Source organism: Muscardinus avellanarius, assembly GCF_963383645.1.
Source record: "Muscardinus avellanarius genome assembly, chromosome: 4".
In the NCBI taxonomy this organism is placed as follows: domain Eukaryota; kingdom Metazoa; phylum Chordata; class Mammalia; order Rodentia; family Gliridae; genus Muscardinus; species Muscardinus avellanarius.
This window is the reverse complement of record NC_137789.1, coordinates 134,555,754-134,581,253: the sequence shown is the minus strand read 5'-3', so window position 1 is coordinate 134,581,253 and position 25,500 is coordinate 134,555,754. Positions and strand designations below refer to the sequence as shown.

The 25,500-nt window shown below is 43.4% G+C and overlaps 1 protein-coding gene across 1 annotated transcript in view; it reads left to right on the top strand.

Moving 5' to 3' along the window:
• The window catches only part of ARMH3 (armadillo like helical domain containing 3), a gene marked incomplete at its 3' end in the record, with an annotated part of 257,318 nt that overhangs the window by 221,049 nt on the left and 10,769 nt on the right, over positions 1-25,500 (top strand). Inside the window, exon 24 of the mRNA XM_080693692.1 lies at positions 4,441-4,519. Within this exon, the coding sequence (XP_080549818.1) occupies positions 4,441-4,519 (79 nt within the window). The remainder of the gene's footprint in view (positions 1-4,440; positions 4,520-25,500) is intronic.

The following is a 25,500-nucleotide window of genomic DNA, read 5'->3' as shown; positions in this document are numbered from 1 at the left end:
ACACACACACACACACACACACACACACACACACACACAAGAAAAAAGTTTCTGAGGCTGGCTGCAAACCTGTGATCCTCCTATCTAAGCCTCCCAAGCACTGGGATTACAAGCATGCTCTATCGTGCCAGTACAAGAACTTGTTTAAAACAAAAGGTCGTGCATGTATGCCTCTACCATCTTGTACTCCATTAAGATATATGACTCAGCACACCAATTTAAATTAATGAATGAATGAAAACAAAAGGCCTGAAGCTGGCGTGGCATCAACCTAGGGAGACCCTGTTTCCAAATAAGGAAAAAAGTCTGAGGGTGTGAGGGTGTAGCTCAGAGATAGAATGCCTCTGGGTTTGATCCCTAGTGCCACAAAAAAAGAAAGGTGGGAGCTGAGACAGGATCGCAGGTTTGTGGCCAGCCTCAGCTACTTAATGAGGCCCTCTGCAAATTAGTGAGACGCTGTTTTAAAATAATAAAAGCTGGGCGTGGTGGTACACGTGTGTAATCCCTGCGCTTGGGAGGCTGAGACAGGAGGATCACACAGGTTCGAAGCCAGCCTCAGCTACTTAATGAGGCTCTCAGCAATTTAGTGAGACCCTGTTTCCAAATAAAAATATAAAATAGGTCTGGGAGTATAGCCCAAAGGTAGAAAACCTCTGGGTTCCACCCCCAGTACCACCAAATAAAGAAAGAAAGAAAAAAAGAAAGAATAAAAATAGGGCTGGGAGTATATCTTGGAGGTAGAAAGAAAGCTACTGGGTTCAATACCCAGGACCAAAAATTTAAAAAAAATTTTTGTCCCCAATCTATTTATTTTATTTATTTATTTATTTATTTTTTTTTTTTTTTTTTTTTTTTTTTTTTGGTGGTACTGGGGTTCCTGGAAGCCCTTCTACGTCTGGGCTACACTCCCAGACCTATTTTTATATTTTTATTTGGAAACAGGGTCTCTTAAGCCAGTAAGGCTGGCTCTGAACCAGCGCAATCCTCCTGTCTCCGCCTCCCAAGCGCAGGGATTACAAGCGTGCGCCACCAAGCCCGGCGTCCCCAATCTATTAACACCTTTCATTCCTCCCTGACCTTCCTTATCACCCTAAAAAAAAAAAAGAACACTAATCTGCTTTCTATTTTTAGAAATTTGCCTGTTGTGGATCCTTTCTATAAGTATAATCTGCCAATATGTGTTTTTATCTTTCACATAATATATTTTTAAGATTTATCCATGTTGTATAGCATGTTTTAGCATTTTATTCCTTATTAAGTCTGAATAATATTCTTTTACATTTATACCATATTTTGTTGATCACTCCTGAATTGATGGACAGTTGGAATTTTTCCACATTTTAGCTATTACAGTTTTTGTATGCTACTGGGGATGGAACCCAGGGACATTCAACCGCCAAGCTACACCTGCCCAACTTTTTTTTGCGGGTCTGGGGATGGAACCCAGGGGCATTCAACCTCCGAGCCACACCCCCTGCCCTAATTTTTATTCTTTATTTTGAAACCGGGTCTCACTGAGTTGCAGAGGGCCTCACTAAGTAGCTGAGGCTGTCCGCAAACCGCAATCCTCCAGTCTCAGCCTCCTGAATCCTGGGATTACAAGCATGTGCCACCACGCCCAGCTCCTTTTTTATTTTTTATTATTTCTTTATGGTATTTTTACAACACAAAGGCTTTTAAACTTAATGAAGTCCAAATTGTTCTATTTTTCTTTCTTTTTTCTTTTTTTTTGGGGGGGTGGGGGGTCTGGGGATGGAACCCAGGGACATTCAACCTCCAAGCTACACTCTCTGCTCTGTTTTTTATTCTTTATTTTGAAACAGGGTCTCACTAAGTTGCGGAGGACCTCACCAAGTAGCTGAGGCTGTCCACAAACCACAATCATCCAGTCTCAGCCTCCAGAATGCTCGGATTACAAGCATGCGCCACCATGCCTGGCTTACTTTTTCTTTTGAAGTATCAGGCTCATTTGCTTCTGGGCTGGTGTCATCCCTGCCAGTTTGCTTGAATCTTACCCTCTTAGTGAGAAACATATTTGACTTTTACTTGGTTATAAAATTATTTCCCACTTTGGATTTAAACCAGGTTTCCACCTTAACCTACAGATGTTATGTCCCTTCTTCTTAGTAGTCTCTGGAAAAATTAATTATCGTAGCTCTCCTCTTGCTCTTGACCTATTTCTGTCCCATTTGATGTATTCATTCATTGAATATTTATTGAATAGCAGCTGTGTGCCAGATGTTTGATATTGTTTTTCCAGGTTTTTATTATATACTATTATATAAATGTTATATGCTAGCCAGGTGTGGTAATTCACGCCCATATCCCAGTACTTGGGAGGCTGAGACAGAAGGGTCAGAAGGATCATAGATTGTAGGACAGCCTCAACAACTAGTGAGACTCATCAATCTAGTGAGACCCTGTTTCAAAATATAAATAAAATGAGGGTAGGGAATGCCTCTGGGTTCATTCCTCCATTCCACACACAAAATAAAAGTTATATGCTTATGTATAGTGTATAGATATTGCAAAACCTTTTATGTTTTAGTCACGTGTGTGTGTATGTGTGTGAGAGAGAGAGTATATGTTACTAATGATTGAACCTAGGGGCAATCCACCTCTAAACTACATCTCTAGCCCTATTTTATTTTAAAACAGGGTTTCACTATATTGTCAAGGCACTATTCAAACCTGTGATACACACACACACACACACACACACACACACACACACACCCCTGATGTACTGGAGATTGAACCAAGGGACACTCTACCACTGCATCCCCAGCCCTTATTATATTTTACTCAAGACCTCGTCTCACTAAGTTGCCTGAGCTAGCCTTGAACTTCCAATCTTCCTGTTTCAGGCTTCTGAGTTGCTGGGGTTACACGCCTGTGCTGCTATTCCCAGCTTCCTTTAGCAAACATTTATTGTATACCTACCGTGTACTACTTCCAGGTACTATGCTAAGTGTGATTATTCCCATTTTTTCCTCTGATGAGATAATAGCTTGTCAGAAATCATTCTGAACACTAAGTGGTAGCTGGGTGTGGTGGCACACACGTGTAATCCCAGCTTTCGGGAGGCTGAGACCGGAAGATCAGTTTGCGGACAGCATCAGCTACTTAGCGAGGCCCTTTGCAACTAAGTGAGATCCTGTTTCAAAATAATAAAGACTAAAAATATAGGGCTGGAGTGTAACTCAGAGGTACAATGCCCCTGGGTTCCATCCCCAGTACCACCAAAAAAAAAAAAAAATGGTAGTAGCCAGATATAGTGGTACATGCCTGTAATCCCAGTACTTTGGAGGCTGAGACAGAAGGATCACAGTTTCGAGGCCACCCTCAGCAATTTAATGAGATTCTCAGCAACTTAATGAGATCATGTTTTAAAATAAAAAATAAAAAGGGCTGGGGGTAAGTCGGGCATGGTGGCACACACTTTTAATTTCAGCATTTGGGAGGCTGAGCCTGGAGGATTGAGGTTTGTGGACGGCTTCAGCTACTTAGTGAAGCCCTCCGCAACTTAGTGAGACTCTGTTTCAAAATAAAGAATAAAAATTAGAGCAGGGGGTTTAGCTCAGGGGTTGAATGCCCCTGGGTTCCATCTCCAAACCGGCAAAAAATAAAAAATAAAAAAGGGCTGGGGATGTATCCTATATCCTAGAGGTAGAATGCCCCTGGGTTCAATACCCACTTGCACACACACACACAAAAAGTGCCGTAGTTGGGTGTGGTGGCACCTACCTGTAATCTCAGTACTTGGGAGGCTGAGACAGGAAGATTGCAGGGTTGAGACCAGCCTCAGCAATAGACTCTAAGCAACCTAGCAAGACCCTGTTTCCAGATAATAAATAAAAAGAACCAGGAGTATAATTTAGAGGTAGATTGCCTCTGGATTCAATACACAATACTAAAAAAGTGTTAGGACTGAAACTATATACTAAAAACTATGAAGATTGCTTCTAGGAGAGGATAAAGCTCAACTTCTTCAGAGACTGTATTTAGCCTACATATTGGCTGAACTTTCCAAGTGCCTTGTTTTCCCAAGTCAGAGCCCAGAAGATTACTTCTTTCTGATTGAAACACCAGGGCCCCTAGTGAACAGTGTCCTGTTTCCTGTTTTTTGTGTGAAGGACTCTTGGGGTGGGTTTTTTGTTTTTGTTTGGTTGGTTATGGATTTTTTCTTAGTTCATTTGCATAGCAGATGTGCTTGATTATATTCTCTGTCTAATGAATTATTGAACCTTTCCATTGCAGAGTTGTCAACTCACTCCCATGTGTATGTCCTTATGTTTAGTAAGAGTAAGAGGACCACTCCTCTCTGACAGTCACTCTCATGATCTAGTACTCTAATCCAGAGGGCAGATGTATCCTCGTTTTAACTGGTTTATTCTGTCTCCCATCTGGTATAATATTAATGTTAATTCTTTGTTTCAGAGCCATCATCAACCACTTTAACCCCAAAATTGAGTCCTATGCTGCTGTGAATCACATATCCCAACTGTCAGAGGAGCAGGTAAGCCATATTCTCCCCAGAGTGACCTAGTTGGCGGGTAGGATCAAGAAATTACCTTCTCTTTGGTGATAAGGGACTCTGTGACTGAGCTTTGAGTGAGGATGGCAAGAGACTGGCCGCTGAGAGGAATTAGTGTAGTATGGCTTGATGGTACTTTTTTTTTTTTTTTTTTTTTGGTGGTACTGAGGTTCCTGGAAGCCCTTCTATCTCTGGGCTATACTCCCAGACCTATTTTTATATTTTTATATTTTTATTTGGAAACAGGGTCTCTTAAGCCAGCGCGGCTGGCTTCGAACCAGCGCGATCCTCCTGTCTCCGCCTCCCAAGCGGGGATTACAAGCGTGCGCCACCACACCCGGCTTGATGGTACTTTAAATTGGGAGTAATACCTTCTGCATTTGTGCCAGCTGCAGGGTTTATTAGTTATATAGAAGATATATAAGTTAAAATTTAGTGAATTATTGTTTTAGAATGGGTGATAAGGCATTACTTTTAAAGCTTTAGTCAGAGTCATTTTGATTTTTGAAAGTAACAAATGAGAATTTAGAAATGGATGAAACTACCAATTAGAAAAACCCTGAATTCAGCTTAATTTGAATCTTTTTGGTTTTAAAACATGAGCCCTCATTGGGAAATATTTTTTTTTTTTTTTAGTAATTGAGTTCCCTTTGCCTTGAGAAATTATTTCTGAATTTTTTTTTTCCTTCTTCTTCTTTTATGGTATGGACGGAGTTGGAGATGCAGATAGCCTTGTGTTTTTGTTTTTCTTGAGTCTGGCCTGATTTCCCCTTCTCCCAAAGTGCCTGCATTCAGCACTGCATTACATAAAAGTACAGATGGGGCGTTAACATGGCATGAACTTGAACCTGATGTTTCATTCTGATACTCTTTGGCCCCATTTTTAAAAGCACAAAATAAGACATCTTATTCATATGATTCCCTTTCTTCCTTTCCATCTTCCTTACAAGCTGGAGGGGCCAGAATATAGATTCCAAGCCAATAAGAAGACTACTTATGCTCTCTCTCTTTCTTGCCAGTCTATCTTTGTAACCCTTTTCCAAGCTTCTTAGGGGCAGGGCCAGCCAGTAGCTGTGTCATGACCATGTGTCCCAGCATTCCGTAAGCTATTCAGCTCACCCAGTGAGGCACCAAGCAAGCTATCTCCTGACAGACAGGCTTCTCAGTATTCCCCCAGTGACTCTTTCTCAGCCAGATGGATAGGACTCTATTAGTCTGTCAGTTGTTCCCTTTGACATATTTGTTCTCTTTTGTGAGGCCAGCTGTGCAAATCCATTCTCACATTTAAAACTCAGTTATAAATGGCTTTCATTTTCTTTTTTTTCTCTGTGCCTATGGAGCAGTCCAGAGTTCTATTCTTTGATACCATGCATTCTGCAAAGCATTTCTTTTGTATGTGTGTGTGGTACTAGAGATTGAACCCAGAGACATTCCACTCTGAGCTACACACCCAGCCCCATTTTTTATTCTTTTTTTTTGTTGTTGTTGTTGTTTTGGGGGGTTTGTTTGTTTGTTTGTTTGCGGGTCTGGAGGTGGAACCCAGGGGCATTTGACCTCCGAGCTACACCCCCTGACCTATTTTTTTTATTCTTTATTTTGAAACTGGGTCTCACTGAGTTGCAGAGGGCCTCACTAAGTAGCTGAGGCTGTTCGTGAACTACGATCCTCCAGTCTCAGCCTCCCGAATGCTGGGATTACAAGCATGCACCACCATGCCCGGCTTTATTCTTTATTTTGAAACAGGGTCTCACTAAGTTGTGGAGGGCCTCACTAAGTAGGTGAGGCTATCTATGAACCTGTGATCCTCCTATTTCAGCCTCCCAAGAGTAGGATTACAACTGTGTGCCACCATGCCTGGCTGCAAAGTATTTCTTGATGTTGCTACCTTTTCCTATTGGAATAGTTCATGTCAATTTTATGATACACTTTTTATGCACAGTAATTCAACATATTGAGTTCTATACAGTGAAGAAAGAGTGGCTTTCTTACCACAGTAGGCTCTGGTTAGTCTAAACGCTTTCTTATTTTAATATTTTTATTGGTGCATTGTAATCATACATCACATTGGAATACAAGATTTAAGAGGATATACAATCACACATCATCCAATTAGCCCTCATCCAGCCCCCATCCCATTCCCTTGCCCTCCCTCCATCCCATGCTTGATTGGTGATTATCTTTGATACATTTGTTTATGTACCTCTGAGTTTTAAAGAGGTTCCATCCTCCCCCATCCCATCCCCTCTGATTGGGCACCTTAATTGCTTCACTATAGAAAGGCAATGAGCCGGGCATGGTGGCACAGGCTTGTAATCCCCCCCCCCTTTGGGAGGCAGAGACATGAGGGTCGTGCAGGTTCGAAGCCAGCCTCACTGTCTTAAGAGACCCTGTTTCCAAATAAAAAGTATAAAATAGGTCTGGGAGTGTAGCCCAGAGGTAGAAGGGTTTCCAGGAACCCCAGTACCACAAAAAAAAAAATAAATATATATATATAAAATAATAATAATAATAATAATAATAATAAATAAGTAAATAAATAAATAAAATAAAAATAAGGCAATGATATGACACAATTCTCACTGTTGGCCACATGCAGTATTCATCCCCTAGCAGCTTGGGAAGGTCAGGCTAAAATCTTCCTCCAGCAGTAGCAGCCACAGACCAATAATAAAATCCATTCTGGTACATGAGGCAATCTGGAAAAGGATGATTAGCAAGCACGTGACCTCATCCTCCTCCAACTTCTGTCAAAGTTAAACAAAGTGATGAAAGTGCCTCTTAAAAAGAGTCCACAAGCCGGGCGTGGTGGCGCATGCTTGTAATCCCCAAGCTTGGGAGGTGGAGACAGGAGGATCGCGCAGGTTCAAAGCCAGCTGCGCTGGCTTAAGAGACCCTGTTTCCAAAAATAAAAATGTATGAAATAGGTCTGGGAGTGTAGCCCGGAGGTAGAAAGGCTTCCAGGAACCCCAGTACCACCAAAACAAACAAAGAAAAAAGAGTCCACAAGCCAGAGATGAGGGAGAATACCTGTGTAAGAGTGGGGAAATAAATAGATTCATTTAATTTGTCAACAAATAATTACATGCCTGCTGTAATATAAGATGTGGTGGTGGGGATTAGCAGTGAATAAATACAGTTCTTGCCGTCGTGGAGTTTCTGTATATGCATTACCTCTCTCTTTGTCTTTTCCCCCCCTTTTTTCATTTGTGTGTGTGTAGGGGAAGGGGCTACTGAGAAGTCTAGTGGCACTGTACCACTGAACTATATTCTGGCCCTTTTTATCATTTTATTTTAGTGTATTTTGTTATCAAAGATTGAAGCCAGCAGCATTCTACCTCTGAAGCTACACCCTAGCCTCCCAAGTACTAGGATTACAAGCGGGTGCCCATGCCTGGCTGCTCATTATCTTTCTTTAATAATCCTTTTCACTTGGGGGGCTTGTGGAAAGTGATACTGAGACCCTTTTCAAAACTTCCCTCAAAATAGTCACTGCTTCTGTTCCCTAGCTGATTCTGAAGAGTGCTAAATGACAGATAACATTACAGTGTACTTGGTTTTATTCTCAGCACTATCAAACTAGAGGTATTTGACTGCCTTGTTTATCTCCAACATGTGTTAGAACACTTCTCTCCCTTCACTTATGAACATTAATGCTCATGTCACTTAATGTGAAGAGCATTCACAGCTTCTCATAGCGCTGGCTTTGGCATACAGCAGGGCCCTACAGTTGTTAGCAACAGACTGAGTAAGGGAGGAAAAATCAGGAATTTAGTTCCCAGTAGATTCTATGGTACTCCTAAAATAAAACCTAAAGACCAGGGAATCTACAGCACTTAGTACGTTAGCAGGCAAGACAGGGCTCTTTGCTAGATCTATCTGCCCCAGTCTGCCATTTTCTTCTGGCAAGAGATTGTGAATTCTTTAATTTTGACAGCTCCCAGATACAATCTAGTCTCTTTTAAGACATTACAAGGTGATGCATTGTTGCTGATTATACAAAGTGCAATGTGTCACACTGGGATTTCCTTCCAGGCATCCAGAAGATAGATGACAGTTTTCTTTTCTTTTCTTTTTTTTGGTGGTGGTACTGGGGTTCCTGGAAGCCCTTCTACCTCCGGGCTACACTCCCAGACCTATTTTTACATTTTCATTTGGAAACAGGGTCTCCTAAGCCAGCGCACGCGGCTGGCTTCGAACCTGCGCGATCCTCCTGGCTCCGCCTCCCAAGCACGGGGATTACAAGCGTGCGCCACCACGCCCGGCTAGATGACAGTTTTCTATTCATTTTTATTGACTTCATGAAGGGCAAAGTTTTGTGGGGTTTTTTGTTTTGTTTTGTTGCGGTACTGGTGATTGAACCCAGGGACATTCTACCTCCAAGCTACACACCCAGCCCAATTTTTTATTCTTTATTTTGACACACGGTCTCACTAAGTTGCAGAGGGCTTCACTAAGTAGCAAGGCTGTCCACAAACCTGTGATCCTTTTGTCTCAGCGTCTCAAGTACTGGGATTACAAGCATGAGCCACCACACCCAGCCAAAAGTTGTAATGAGTTAATGCCCCCAGCATGACTGAATGGTCATGTACTTCCTAGTGTATATGTAGATGTTGTGTTTGTCCAGGACTAATTGTGAAGCTTGTTCATTTTCACTTTTTTTTTTTTGCATGTGATAAAATATACATACCATAAAATTTATAATTTTAACTTTTTTGGGGGGTTATTGGGAATTGAACCCAGGTGCATTCTATCTCCAAGCTATAGCCCCAGCCCTATTTTTTATTCTTTATTTTTGAAACAGGGCCTGGTCACAAACTTGAGATCCTCCTGTCTCAGTCTCCCAAGAACTGGAATTATAAGCATGTGCTACCATGCCCGGCTTCGTTGTACCATTTTTAAATGTATGTCAGTGGCATTAAATATATTCACATTGTTATTACAACTATTATCACTACTTGTCTTTCTGGAATGTTCTCATCCTGCTATACTGAACTGCACTCATCAAATAATCACACCCATTCCTTAACCACTTGTTAACATTAACCTGTTTTACTCTCTGTCTCTGAACTGGACTGTTCTAGGTACCTTAGGGGAATCATATATTTCTATAACTTCTCCTTTCAGCTAACATAGTTAAATAAAAATGGTCCCTCAGGCCTTTTTTCACCCACAACTAATATTTAGCTCCTTTCTCTGTCCAGTATAATATACTGGTAAGTGTCCATCCCTACCTAGGGGAATCATTTGATATGCCAGGCAAACTAAATCATCAAGGAGTAAGAATTCCTGAAATAATGGTGGAAGATTTAGGATGCATGGCCGTTTACATGGCTTCTTATATAAGTAAGTACCTTTGAGTCTGCTTTGGCTCCCTCCATTCCCATAACTGGTTTTCCCTCTGATTCCAGTTGTGTCCATCTCCTCCTTGTTTGTTTTGTTTAGTTTTTGGATGTTTTTGTTTGTTTGTTTTGTCCTGGGGATGGAACCCAGGGGCATTCTACCTTTAAGCTACATCCTCAGCCCTATTTTTTATTCTTTATTTTGAAACAGGGTCTCACTAAGTTGCAGAGGCCTCACTAAGTAGCTGAGGCTGTCCACGAACTGCAATCCTCCTGTCTTAGCCTCCCAAATGCTGGGATTACAAGCGTGTGCCACCATGCCCGTCTTATTTATTTATTTATTTGTACTAGGAATTGAACCCGGGGACAAACATTCTACCTCTAAGCTACACTCCAGCCCTATTTTAGTTGTTGGTTATTTTGTTTTTGGGTTTTTTTTTTTTTTTTTTTTTTTTGTGTGTGTGTGTGTGTGTGTGTGTGTGTTTTACTAGAAATTGAATCCAGAGGCATTCTACCTCTGAGCTACACCCCCAGCCCTATTTTATTTTTATTTTGAAAGAAGGTCTCACTAGGTTGATGAGAGTCTCACCAAATTGCTGAAGCTGTCCTTGAACCTGTGATCCTCCTGTCTTAGCCTCCCAAGTCCAAGGATTACTGGTGTGCATGACTGCACCCAGTGTATCTGTGGCATAATATCTGCTCTGATTTACTTAGAGGCAAGAGAGGCTTCATAGCAGACAGTCACAGAAGACTGGATGTAGTGACAACTTAGGGTTCAAAGCATAACCTTCCTGAGCATCCAGTTCATTTCAGTCTAACTCATGACCAGTTTTTATAACTTTGAGATAGCCTAGTGGAAAGCAAGTAAATTATTGGCCCACTCTTGCTTAATCAGCCTTTATTCAGCTATCGATATTTTAAAAGTTAGTGCCTGAGCAGGGTGTGGTGACATATGCCTGTAATTGGAATACTTAGGAGGTTGAGACAGAAGGATTGCAGGTTTGAGGCTGGCTTCAAGAACTTAACGAGACCCTCCGCAATCTAGAGAGACCCTGTTTCAAAAATAAAAATAAAGCCAGGCATAGTGTCACATGCTTTTAATCCCAGTACTTGGGAGGCTGAAACAGGAAAATCATAAGTGTGCAACCAGCCTCAGCTACTTAGTGAGACATCTGCAACTAAGTGAGACCCTGTTTCAAAATAAAGACTAGAAAATAGGGCTGGGGTGTAGCTTGGAGGTAGAATGCCCCTGGGTTCAATTCCCAGTACTGCAAAATGAATGAATGAATGAATGAATGAATGAATGAATGAATGAATGAATGAGGCTGGAGGTGTAGCTCAAAGGTAGAATGCCCCAGGGTTCAGTTTCCAGTACCAAAAATAAAAGCTAGTGCCTGCTCTATTTCAGGGATGCAGAGTATTGTAAAGGGCCTTTGCTCTTAAAGGACAGAATAATAATGATGTAAGGTGTTATTGTAAGCAGAGCAGTACTGCAGTGGGCTCTGTTCCTGTTAGAAAGAGATCTCTGTAGTTGCAGTGGTCAGAAAAGGCCACATAGAGGAGAGAAAAATGAAGCTTGGCTTGAAATAGGAGGGATAAGAACTGGATAAATAGCTGGGCATGGTGGTGCATGCTTGTAATCCTCAGGCTTGGGAGGCTGAGACAGGAGGATTGCACAGGTTCAAAGCCAGCCTCAGCTACTGAGTGAGGCTCTCAGCAACTTAGTGAGACTCTGTTTCCAAATAAAGTATAAATTGGTCTGAGAGTATAGCCCAGAGGTAGAAAAGCCCCTGGTTTCCACCCCAAGTACCACCAAAAAAAAAAAACAAAAAAAAAAAAAAAAAACTGCATAAATGGAATGGAGAGGCACAAATTGTAAATATACTCTGAACCAGGACCTGAAAAAGACAGGACAAATGGATAAGAGTTTCAGAGTTTTTGCGAGTGAGGTCTTTGGATTACAGAATACCCAGAAACAGGATGATTTAGAAATGCAAGTCATTTAATCACAAGCCTCTGTAATCCCTAATACACCTGCTCTTCTTATCCTTTCCTGTTTGTTCTTTGATTCAGTTGCAAGCATTTAGTAAAGGTCTGGTATGAGCCAACCTCAGTGCTAGGTACATAATAAGGCCTAATGGGCAAACTGCCTTTTTAATTGTGGTTAAAAAAAAAAAAGTTAGAGCCCAGCATCGTGGCTCATGCTTGTAATCTAAGTACATGGGAGGCTGAGATAGGAGGATTGTGCAGGTTCAAAGCCAGCCTCAGCTGCTTAGTGAGGCTCTCAGCAACTTCCTGTTTCCAAATAAAATATAAAATAGGTCTGGGAGTGTAGCCAAGCTAGAATACCCCTGGGTTCAATCTCAGTACCGCAAAAAAAAAAAAAAAAAAAAAAAGTTAGCCGGGCATGGGGGTATACACCTGTAATTCCAGTACTCGGGAGGCTGAGACAGAAGGATTGTGGGTTTTGTTTTTTTGTTTTTGTGGGTTGGGGATGTAACCCAGGGGCATTTGACCTCCGAGCTACACCCCTTGTCCTGTTTTTTATTCTTTATTTTGAAACGGGGTCTCACTGAGTTGCAGAGGGCCTCACTATGTAGCTGAGACTGACCGCGAACCGTGATCCTCCAGGTCTCAGCCTCCTGAATGCTGGGATTACAAGTGTGCGCCACCATGCGCGGCTAAGAAGTATCTTCAAAAGAGTTGTGACAGCTGAGCATGGTGAAACATGCCTGTAATCATAGTTAGGGGCTGAGACAGGATGATGGCAGGTTTGTGGTCAACCTCAGTAACTTAGCGAGGCCCTCCACAACTTAGTGAGACCCTGTTTCAAAATAAAGAATAAAATAGGGCTGGGAGGGTATAGCTCAGAGGTAGAATGCCCCTAGGTTCATCCCCAGTACTGCAAATAAAATAAATGTTAATGAAGCTGATACAGGAGGATGGCAAGTTCAAGACCATCCTCAATAACTTAGTGAGACCCTATCTCAAAATATAACAATATAAAAAGGGCTGGTGGTTAGCCCCCCTGGGTTCAATCCCCAGTATCACATTCAGGGGGGAAAAATATGTGTGTGTGTGGGGGGGGGGGTACTGGGGATGGAACCCAGGGGCATTCGACCTCCGAGCTACACCCCCTGCCCTATTTTTATTTTTATTCTTTATTTTGAAACAGGGTCTCAGTTGCAAAGGGCCTCATTATGTAGTTAAGGCTGTCCTTGAACTGCAATCCTCCTGTCTCAGCCTCCCAAATGCTGGGATTACAAGCATATGCCATCATGCCCGGTTCCAGAAAAAAATATATATTATGACAAAGTATCTATTAGTAATCTTCCTAAACTCTTTTTTTTTTTTTTTTTTTTTTGGTGGTACTGGGGTTCCTGGAAATCCTTCTACCTCTGGGATACACTCCCAGACCTATTTTTTATATTTTTATTTGGAAACAGGGTCTCTTGAGCCAGCTCAGCTGGCTTTGAACCTGCGCAATCCTCCTGTCTACACCTCCCAAGCGCGGGGATTACAAACGTGCGCCACCATGCCCGGTCTAAACTTTTTAAATTTTTCCTTATCCTAAGAGCCATACAAATGACTGCTGTGGATGTTTAAAAATCCAAAAGAAGTCTAGCTTTTTTTCTCCAGAGAGTAGCAAGATACTAATAAGAAAAAAGCTCTAGTTTGTGAGGCACCATATTGTTAGGGGCCCTGGGTAGCATCCATTACTTGAGAAAGAATGCACAAAGATCTTGGGGAAAAGCCCTAAAAGTTTAAACACTTACGAGGTGGTAGGGGGAGTTCAGTGGCACAGTGCTTGCCTGGCATGTGTAAGGATTGAGTTCCATCCCCACCTCTGAGGGAAAAAAAAAGTCTTATGAGAAAAAGTGAGCCTGAGGCTTCAGCTTCAGAGTTGAGTTGTTGGCCCTTGGTGTGCTAGTAAATGTGTATTAGCCACCATGAAGGGGGAGTGGTGGAAGGGAGGGATGGTGTTGGTGAGCATGATCTACCCTGGCTACTAATGTGCAGCCAGCTGGCTCTCACTCTAATGGTCATTTCTCAAGGCCAAGCCTCTGTGGCCAGCTCCAGCACACCACTGGTTGTTAAAGAAGACTGAGAGAAGGGCTGTGACACTGTGTGGCAAGGTTTTCTTAGCAGAAAGTAAGTGTAGTTCACTTTCCCTATGGGAGCCACCTGTATAAAAATTCTCCTCAGCCAGGGTCAGAGCCTGCTGTGAGGCAAGGCCGGTGCTGGGGCCTTCAAGGCCAGGATCGGAGCCTGCCGAGGGGTTAGGCCGGTGCCAGGGCCAGCGAGGCCGGGATCGGAGCCTGCCGTGAGGCAAGGCCAGTGCTGGGGCCTCCGAGGCTGGGATCGGAGCCTGCCGAGGGGTTAGGCCGGTGCTGGGGCCAACGGCCAGCATCGGAGCCTTCCGTGAGGCAAGGCCATTATTGAGGCCTCCGAGGCCGGGATCGGAGCCTGCCGAGGGGTTAGGCCAGTGCTGGGGCCAGCGAGGCCGGGACCGGAGCCTGCCGCGAGGCAAGGCCGGTGCTGGGACCTTCGAGGCCAGGATCAGAGCCTGCTGAGGGGTTAGGCCAGTGCCGGGGCCACTGGCCAGGATCGGAGCCTGCCTTGAGGCAAGGCCGCTATTGAGGCCTCTGAGGCTGGGATCTGAGCCTGCCGAGGGGTTTGGCTGGTTCTGGGGCCAGCGAGGCCGGGATTGGAGCCTGCCGTGAGGCAAAGCCAGTGCTGGGGCCTCCGAGGCCGGGATCGGAGCCTGCCGAAGGGTTAGGCCGGTGCTGGGGCCAGCGAGGCCGGGATCGGAGCCTGCTGTGAGGCAAGGCAGGTGCTGGGGCCTCCAAGGTCGGGATGGGAGCCTGCCGAGGAGTTAGGCCGGTGCCAGGGCCAACGAGGCCAAGATTGGAGCCTGCTGTGAGGCAAGGCCGGTGCTGGGGCCTCCGAGGCCGGGATGGGAGCCTGCCGAGGGGTCAGGCCGGTGCCAGGGCCAGCGTGGCCAGGATTGGAGCCTGCCGTGAGGCAAGGCCGGTGCTGGGGCCTCCGAGGCCGGGATCGGAGCCTGCCGAGGGGTTAGGCCAGTGTTGGGGCCAACGGCCAGCATCAGAGCCTTCCGTGAGGCAAGGCCGTTATTGAGGCCTCCGAGGCCGGGATCAGAGCCTGCCGAGGGGTTAGGCCGGTGCTGGGGCCAGCGAGGCCAGGATCGGAGCCTGCCGCGAGGCAAGGCTGATGCTGGGGCCTCCGAGGCCGGGATCAGAGCCTGCTGAGGGGTTAGGCCGGTCCTGGGGCCACTAGCCGGCATTGGAGCCTTCTGTGAGGCAAGGCCACTACTGAGGCCTCCAAGGCCTGGTCGGAGCCTGCCGAGGGGTTAGGCCGATGCCGGGGCCATCGGCTAACATCGGAGCCTGCCGTGAGGAAGGCCAGTGCTGGGGCCTCCGAGGCCGGGATCGGAGCCAGCTGAGGGGTTAGGCCAATGTCGGGGCCAGCGAGGCCAGAACCAGGGCCTCCCATGAGGCAAGGCCACTGCTTGAGCCAGCGAGGTCTGAATCCGTCCACCGGGTAGCCAGGCCACAACTGGGGCCGACAGGAGTGGGATCGGTATTTGCAACGCGGCATGCACAGAGAAATATTGCTGAAAATTAAAACCAGATGCTTCCCCTAATCAGCAATAACTAGGAGGAAACGGGCAACAGGAAGTGGTCAAGCTATAGAAAGGGCCCTATAGTGAAGCAATTAAGGTGACCAATCAGAGGGTATGGAATAGGGGAGGATGGAGCCTCTTTAAAAAGCAGGAGGTACATAAAACATATGTATCAAAGTTAATCACCAAATAAGCATGGGATCGAGGGAGGGGGAAGGAGTAGGATGGGGACTGGATGAGGGCTAATTGGATGATGTGTGCTTGTATATCCTCTCAAGTCTTGTATTCCAATGTGATGTATGATTACAATGCACCAATAAAAATAAATTTAAAAAAATAAAATAAAATAAAAAAGAAGATATAGATAACTCAATAAATGTAGTACAAGATAAAAAAAAAATTCTCCTCAGGACAGTTTTGGATCTTAAACAGGGTAATTGAGGCCCCTGAGCAGCTCACTCTAAGAGCCCAATGATGTTTTCTCCCTTTAGAACAGGGCCCCAACCATCATGTAAGGCATCCTTGGTAGAGATGTGTGCTGGAGAGCTGAGATGAATGTGTCATAGTGCTCTACAGCAGTCTTCCTCTGCCTCTCTACAGCCAGGAGTGGTGGTTGCTGTGGGACTCTGAGTGAGCGTTTGACACAGGTGCTAGCCATTTGACCCTGCCTTCACTGTTGTTTAGATCCTGGCATTTCAGTTGACCTGTTTGGCAGAAAAAAAGTTTGATATAAATTCTTTGTTCACTGGACCCACTAAAGCAGGAAGAACCAAAGTTAGAGGTCTGGGGTATTTTCCTCTAAGCTCTTTATCCTTTCTAATCAACTTTATATGATGTAGGCATCTTGAGAAGTTCTACATGTGAGGGTTATCTGATGATATGCTGCTAGGATGCCCACTCTTATTCGGACAAGGTCAGTGGCACCACCAGGGATCTTAGACAGGGGAGAAAGTATCTTGGATTTTTTTTTTTTTTTTTTTTTTTGCATGTGTGTGGCACTGGAGATTGAACTCAGGGGCACTCTACTTTCAGGCTACATCTCCAGCCCTGATTTATTTTTATTTGGAAACAGGGTCTCACTAGGTTGATGAGAGTCTCACTACTTACTGAGACTGTCCCTGAACCTGCAATCCTCCAGTTTCAGCTTCCCAAGTACTAAGATTACAAGCATGCACTACCAGCCCGACTAAGAATCTTGGATTTAAAACAGATGCAAAAAGCCAGGCATGGTGGCATGTGCCTATAATCCTGGTATTTGGCAGGAAGATCTACTTGACAGGAAGATTAAGGGCTCAAAGTCAGCCTCAGCAACTCAGTGAGGCTCTCGGCAACTTAGTGAAACCCTATTTCCAAATAAAAAATAAAATAGGGCTGAGGGTATAGCCTGGAGGTCGAAGGTCTCTGATTTCCAAGCCCAGTACTACAAAAAAAAAAAAAAAAATGCAAATAGCCAGGCTTGATGGTGTGTGCACAAAATCAGATGCAAATAGGTAAAAGGAAAGGAAAAACTCATAATTATTAAGCTAGGTTCTTTTATATGGTTCATTTATTTAAGCCTTACATCAGTTGTTTGGAATTGTTGTAATTATCATTTTATAGATAAGGACACTAAAGAGACTTAAGTAATTTGTTTAGGGTCACATAACTATTAGTGTTAAAGCCATAATGTGAACTGAGGTTTGTCTGACTTCAGAGTCCATTTTGCCAGCTGGGACAGGTATGATAACCTGAGTCTGTCAGATATTCTGAAGGAAAAGGTGAGCCAGGGACAGGAAAGTGGAAGGAAAGCATGGAGAATGAAGATAAACAGGGCTTATTTCTGGGTAGTAGAGAAAGGTCCTGGATTGGGAAAGGCCCATTCAATTGAGGACAGAAATTTATAAACAGGGGCATGGAGAGTTTGCATGCCATCTGGACAGAAATGTCCTGGCACAACATGAAAACTTATAAAATGAGAGAAGAGTCTCTTAATTCCAACCAAGCATCCTAGAAAGGTCATTATGAGAAGTAAAGCTTTTTCTACATACTAAAGTGACATGGTGATTGTGTGTGTGTGTGTGTGTGTGTGTGTGTGTGTTACTTGGAATTGAACTCAGAGGCATTCTACCTTTGAGCTATACCCTCAGCCTGGTTTTATTTCTTATTTGGAAACAGGGTCCTGCTAGGTTGATTCAAGTCTCACTACTTGCTAAGACTGTCCTTGAACCTGTGATCCTGCTGTCTCAGCTTCCAAGTACAGGAATTACAGGCATGCACCACCATGCCTGGCCTATGGTGACTTTTTTTTTTTTTTTTTTTTTTTTGGTACTGGGGTTCCTGGAAGCCCTTCTACCTCTGGGCTACACTCCCAGACCTATTTTATATTATTATTTGGAAACAGGGTCTCCTAAGCCAGCGCCCGTGGCTGGCTTCGAACCTGCGTGATCCTCCTGTCGCCGCCTCCCAAGCACAGGTATTACAAGCGTGCGCCACTATGCCCGGCTGTGACTTTTTTTAAAGAATTTTGTTTTCTTTTTTGGTAGCACTGGGGATGGAACCCTTCTACCTCCGGGCTATACTCCCAGACCTATTTTTATATTTTTTATTTGGAAACAGGGTCTCTTAAGCCAATGAGGCTGGCTTCGAACCTGTGCGATCCTCCTGTCTCTACCTCCCAAGCGCGGGGATTACAAGCGTGTGCCATCACACCTGGCAAAAAGAGTTTTTCTTAATAGACAATATATTTATATGGCTCAAAATCTAAAAAATAATACATTGAAATTTAATTGTTTTTAAAATAGAGGTTCATTTTGTTCATAAAGAAGTCATAAAATTAGTGTCCTAAAGCCAAGCAGAATGAATACAAAGGTCACTGGTAGAAAAGAGGTTGGCAGCCTGGCATGGTGGTACATACCTGTAATCCCAGTACTTGAGAAGCTGAGACAGGAGGATCACAGATTCAAGACCAGCCTCAGGAACTTAGTGAGACCCTGTTTCAATGTAAAAAAATAAAAAGGTCTGGGAGTATATCCCAGAGATAAAATACCCCTGGGTTCAATCTCTAGTACCAAAAAAAGAAAAGGAAAAAAAAGAGGTTGGCTTATTATTCATCTCTGTTATTGTCAGCATTTTCTCCAATTTATGTACTAATTTTAAAATAATAACATATAAACTTCTGATCTTCTTCAGCCAGGCAAATGTGAAGTTTCATTGACAGTACATAAGAGGAACAGTGTTGGAGACCATAGGAATATTAGGCAGTTGTTAGCTTTTGAAGAGGTTTCAAGAGATAGCCGTTCTTGGTTTTTTACTTTGATCTAAGAAGGATCTTTTATTCCTACGAGATAGGAGTGTTCAAGTAGGACTTCCTTAAGTTTGTTTTTTAGCTACCTCCTTCCATCTAGTAGATCTTTGGAAAGTTTGTTTTATTTCCAAAACAACCTCTTCTCCAAGGAGTGGCTCAAAACTCTTTAAGATGTGCTTAGAAGATGGTTTGCCAGCTGTGGTAATATCAGAGGCTTAGGATTGTTTCTGTGCAAACTGTATCTGTTATAAGCTGTATTGGTTTGAAATGTTTTTGTTAAGTACCATAACAGCATCTTGACTTTTCATATTGATCTAGCTTGAAGGATATTAGTTTCAAAAATGACCTACCCAGCTAGAAATGAAGCTGTTCATAGTCAACAGATGGGATTTCTTTTAAGGCTTCTGTCTGTTAGGGGAGAGAAGGGTAAAGTGAGGCCTAACAAGGAGTTAGGATCTCATGTTGAGTTGCCAGTGAGTTAGGATCAGAGATACTATTTTCAGCCTCTCTTTCTGAGATGTGATAAGTTTCTAAGGAAAAAACTTCAGGTGGGAATTGCAGAGACATTAGCCTCTTGATTGCAGTGGGGCAAAATGTCCCTCCTGCAATAAGTCATAGAGAAGAAGAAGGTCTGATATGAATTTGTATGTATTGCTCCCCTTGTCCCATTACCTTGGCTGCTGTTTAGTGTGATTAGATGCCTTGCTTTACAGGGTAAGGCCCTGGGTATGTTGGGTCTATAATTAGTGTAGAGAGAAGCTTCACAAGGGTTGTCTAGGGCTTCAACCAAATGAAGTCAGAGAAGTGGGGCTGGCTGCCCAGGGAAATTAAAGAAAGTCACTGTCACTACTCCTTTAACCAACTGATGGTCTCTCACTAATCACCCACTGTGAGGTTCATTATCTGGTCCACCTTGCTGAAGGGCAGAGCCAGCCTGTCAGATCAGTAAATCTCAGGGCAATGGAGAACCCTCTGGTAGTATGCTTTAAAGACACGGATGGACTGAGAGAACTGGCCAGCTTAAATTGGTTCAGAAATTGGGTTTCATCCTGAAGTATAGGAGATGAAAATAGAAAGGGAGAACACACACACACACACACACACACACACACACACACACACCCTCTTCTGTATATCCTATGCAGGATACCTGTATAGAAGAAAAAGTTACTTTTTTTGGAGGTACTAGGGGTTGAACCCAGGGACATTCTACCTCTTAGCTTCACCCACAGCCCTTATTTTATTTTTATTTTGAAACAGGTTCTCCCTAGGTTCACGAGAGTCTCACTACTTGCTAAGGTTATCCTAAAACATGTGATCCTCCTGTCTCAGCCTCCCATGTACTGCAATTACAAGCATGGGTCACCATAACTGGCTAAAAAGTTACCTTTTTTTTTGGGGGGGGGGGTTCTGGGGATGGAACCCAGGGGTATTTGACCTCCAAGCTACACCCCCTGCCCTATTTTTTTTTATATTCTTTATTTTGAAACCAGGTCTCACTGAGTTGCAGAGGGCCTCACTAAGTAGCTGAGGCTGGCTGCGAACCATGATCCTCCTGTCTCAACCTCCCAAATGCTCAGATTATAAGTGTGCACCACCATGCCCGGCAAAGGTTACCTTTAAAAAGTAGATAATCGGCCAGGCCTAGTGGCACACACTTGTAATCCCCTTAGTTGGGAGGTGGAGACAGGAGGATCACGCAGGTTCGAAGAGACCCTGTTTCCAAATAATATATAAAAATAGGTCTGGGAGTACAGCCTGGAGGTAGAAGGGTTCCATCCCCAGTACCATCAAAAAAGAAAAAAAGTAGATAATCTCCAGATACCGTAAGAGTATCACAAGTTCATAGTCAGCATGGGCACCTTAGGGAAACTGTCTCAAATAAAATTTTAAAAAGGTATTGTATCTCAGTGGCAGAGCACTTGCCTAGTATGTAGAGTCCTGGGTTCTGTTTCTAGTGCTGCAAAAAATGAAAACAAAAAGCAGATCATCTTTCTGGAACCTGATGGTTATGTCCACCTTTTGGATCATTGTTTCAAAACAATTATGCTGGGTGAGTGTTGTGCTCAGGAGAAAGGTTCAGGTTATCATGGGTAAGTCACTATACTCACCCATTGGAAGAGAGAGGTGCTCAGTCCATGGGCGTTGGTGGTTTTTCTAAAGATTGCTGTATGTTATAGTACTTATGCTTTTGGTTGCTTTCTTTAGGGTTTGATGCTTTTGCTTTTATTTTAATCACTTTGAACTAGTGTTCTGAAGAAAAAATAAAAAGTAGGCCAGGCTTGGTGGCGCATGCTTGTAATGCCAGCACTTGGGAGGCTGAGACAGGAGGATCGCACAGTTTCGAAGCCAGCTTCAAATACTTAGTGAGGCTCTCAGGAACTCAGTGAGACCCTGTTTCCAAGTAAAATAGAAAATAGGTCTGGGAGTGTATCCCAGAGGTAGAAAGCCCTTGGGTTCCATTCCTGCTATCACACACAAAAAAAAAATAAAAATAAAAATAAAAAATAGAAGCTGAGCATGGTGGCGCATGCTTGTAATCCTAGCATTCAGGAGGCTGGGACCAGAGGATTGCGGTTCAAGAACAGCCTTAGCTACTTAGTAAGGCCCTCCACAACTTAGTGAGACCCTGTTTCAAAATAAAGAGTAAAAAATAGGGCTGAGGATGTAGCTTGGAGGTAGAATATCCCCTAGGTTCCATCCCTAGTACCGCATAAATAAATAAATAAATAAATAAATAAATAAATAAATAATAAATGTAATTCACTAAAAGATATCCCTTCCTTTCCCCCTTTTCCCCTCTGTTCTTAGGCTCAAGTCCCAGCTTTAATGTTGATCGTTTACAAAAGCTTCATCCTCCAGTTACAAAGCCAGTTGAAAGACAAAGTTCTTAGGTCTCTACTGTGTTGTCCTTTTTACTATCTTTTTGGTCACTGCATTTTTTAGGCATGTGCTTGAGGACATGGACCAAGCGTTGCCCTGAATAAGAGAAGTGTAAGCAGACAGCATCTGAAAGAATTTAGTAGCCTTCTCTAAGTACTGGACTTAGAGCCCATGAATCTAATTGTTTCTTTTCCTTGTCTTCTGAGGTGCAATCTTTTGGTTGCTATATGTAAACAAGTGCTAAAAATAGATCAGCAAGCCTTGGAACCTGGCTGCTCAAAGATCACCCTGTGTGTCTGCTTATACTGCTTTGGACAGTTGTCTAATGAAAACACTGCACAGTGGAGCTGAATTTAAGCAGTTAAAATTGTGACTCTAATTTGAACACACCTTAAAAGGGTCTATCAGAGTGGCTCCAGCCTTATTTCCTGAAAGGTAAATCTATAGTTTGTGTATTGGGTAAGTGGCATTCGTTCCCATCCTTTCCATCTTTTGTTCATCCTTTATACAAGACTTTTTCCCCCAGTGTCAGGGTGAACAATCTGCTTTGTGGATGATTGGGCCTGATGGGAGTTTAAGCTGTCAGTGCTAGTCACAGACCCATCCACGCTAATGGCCTTTCTACTGCCACTGTCTCAGGTACCCTGCTGAGAATTTTGCTCTTAGAATTGGCTACCACAGTAGTATAAAGTGGAAGAGGTGGTAGACAAGAAAGGAGAGGCCTTGGTTACCTTAATTTGCCGTGTGTGTGTGTGTGTGTGTGTGTGTGTGTGTGTGTGTGTGTGTGTGTGTGTCTGTGTTGCTGGGAATTAAATCTAGTGGCATTCTACCTCTGAGCTACATCCCCAGCCCTATTTTATTATTTTTAAATTTTGAGACGGTCTCGCTAGGTTGGTAAGTCTTACTAGTTGCTGAGGCTGTCCTTGAACCTGCGATCCTCCTAATCCTCCTAAGTACTGAGACTGCAGGCATCCACCACCCCACCCAGAATTCACCTAATTTTCCCTGTCTTAAATAGCATGAAACACTGGGCATAGCGGCCCATGCCTTAATCCCAGTACATGAGAGATTGAGACAGGCCAGCCTCAGCAGTTTAGCCAGACTCTGTTTTTTGTTTTTGTTTTGTTTTGGTTTGGTTTTTTGTTAATTGTTTTGTGGTACTGAGAACCTAGGGGGCATTCTACCTCTGAGCTACACATTGAGATCTATTTTATTTTATTTTAATTATTTTATTTTTTGCCATACTGGGGATGAAACCCAGGGCCATTCTACCTCCAGACTAGACCCCTGCCCTATTTTGTATTCTTTATTTTGAAACAAAGTCTCACTGAGTTACAGAGGGCCTCACTAAGTAGCTGAGGCAGTCTGCTAACTGTGATCCTTCTTCTCAGCCTCCCTTTATTTCTTATTTTAAAATAGGGTCTCACTAAATTGCCAAGGGCCTACCTGAGTTGCTGAGTCTGGCCTCAAACCTGTGATCATCCTGTCTCAGCCTTCTAAGTAGTGGAATTACTAGTATGCCATACCTGGCTGCAAGACCCTTTTCAAAATAAAATAATAAAAAGGGGTATGGTGGTATTTGGAGGTAGAATGGCCCTTAGTTCAGTCCCCAGTACCAAAATAGAAGGTGTGTCACTATTTCACTCTAACTGCCCCAATCCACCATAGGGGTGCTGCTGACTCCCTGTATGTGCTTAGATCAGTAGTGTGCCTATCCCAGTGGTTTATCTGTATTCCCTATTTGCTCATTCACTACATAAAGACAGTCCTTGGCTGTGAGGGCTTTAGAGACCTATCAGAGTGTTGAGAACAGTGCTGAGTGTCGGACTGTCAGGGTCTAACTCTAATCTTACCATGTGACCTTGATGAGAGATTCCTTTCCTTTTTGGTTGGGCCTGTGTTACTAAATTAGTCCACAAGCATGTTGTTACTGTTTCTTAGGACTCCTTAGGCATTATGAACTATCCATAATGTAACACTGGCCTCTGAGCATGCTTAGCACTTAGCTATGACAAATTTTAGTAAGGAAATCAGTAGGCAGTAGGCAGTGGCATGTTTCTCAAAGAGAGAGCCTGCCTCTCTGCCTGTCCATACCTGCTCATGTACCAGCCCTAAGGCTCTTTTCTCCATAGCAGGGAAGTCTTAAGGATGAGAACATCTTATAGAATGATTGGAAAGATGGGAGGAGGTTGCTTGTTTATGGCAGGGGTCGGCAGAGGAGTTATGGAAGTACATCAATTTTTCCAACTTCAGGACCTGAAACACACTCATAGAATCATATCAGGGCGGAAAAAAATAGTAATGGCTATGCTGGTGTGGTGGCGTACTTGGGAGACCAGATAGGAGAATCTCAGGTGTGAAGCCAGACTCAGCAACTTAGTGAGGCTCTCGGCAACTTAGCAAGACCCTGTTTCCAAATAAAAAGTAAAATAGGTCTGGGGATGTAGCCCAGTTCCATCCCCAGTACCATCCCTAGTACCACAAAATAATAATAATTAATAATAATAATAATATTATTAATAATAATAGCTACAAAAAGTAATAGCACTTTTTATGTATCAGCACTCTGCTTGGCACCTTGTAGGCATTGCCTTAGTCCTCAGAACCAACTTTTTATGAGTTAAGTATTGTTATTCCTTTTTTTTTTTTTTTTTTTTTTTTTTTTTCCTGTGGTACTGGGGATGGAACCCAGGGGCATTCTACCTCTGAGCTACAACCCCAGCCCTATTTTTAACTTTTTGTGTGTGTGTGGTGGTGAGGGGGGGTGAAACCCAGGAGTTTTTCTACCTTTGGGCTATACTCCCAGACCTATTTTATACTTTATTTGGAAACAAGCACAGGCCTATAATTCCAGTATTTGGGAGGCTGAGACAAGAGGATCACAGGTTCCAGGAAAGCCTCAGCACTTTAGTGAAACTCATCAACTTAGTGAAACCCTGTTTTAAAATAAAAATTTAAGCTGAGCATGGTGGTGCATACTTATAATCTCAGTACTTGGAGGCTGAGACAGGAGAATTTCAGGTTCATGGCCAACCTCAGAATTTCTCTCTCTCTCTCTTTTTCTTTTTTTATACTAGGTGTTGGAACTCAGGGATACTCTATCTCTGAGCTATACCTCCAACCCTTTAAAAAAAAAAACTGAGTCTCACTAAGTTGCTGAGGCTAGTCTCAAACCTGTGATCCTCTTGTCTTGGCCTCCAAATACTAGGATTATAGGCATGTGCCACCACGCCTAGCTAGAATTCCTCTTCTAAACTGTCTAACACTTAACTGTCACTTGACTTAGTTGTGGGAATGCCACTAAGGCTATCTTGAGGCTGGTGAAATTGCAAGGTTAAGTACAGACCTTTATTGCTTTCTGGGAGAAAAATATATGTAAGGAAACATTTAACCAATTCTGGAGAAGGTCGGGGTTTAGAGAAACAGAGAAGGTGGGAAGGTAAGTTAATTCTCCTCAGAGAAAATGAAAGGTCAGACCTATTTCTCTTTTATTTATTTTTATATTTTGCAGTACTCTGGATTGAATCCAGGGGCATTCTACCTCTGAGTTACACCTCCAGCCCTATTTTTTATTCTTTATTTGGGAACAGGGTCTCACTGAGTTGTGGAGGGCCTCACTAAGAGCTAAGGCTGGCCGCAAACCTGTGGTCCTCCTGTCTCAGCCTCCCAAGTACTGGGATCACAAGCGTCTGCCACCACACCCAGCCTATTCCGTTTTTAGTTTCTTGCTAAAGTTTATAGAGCATTTCAGCCTTATTACAAAATCCAGAGCAGGGAGTTAGGCAATACCCTGAGTAGATCGTCCGTATCTTTA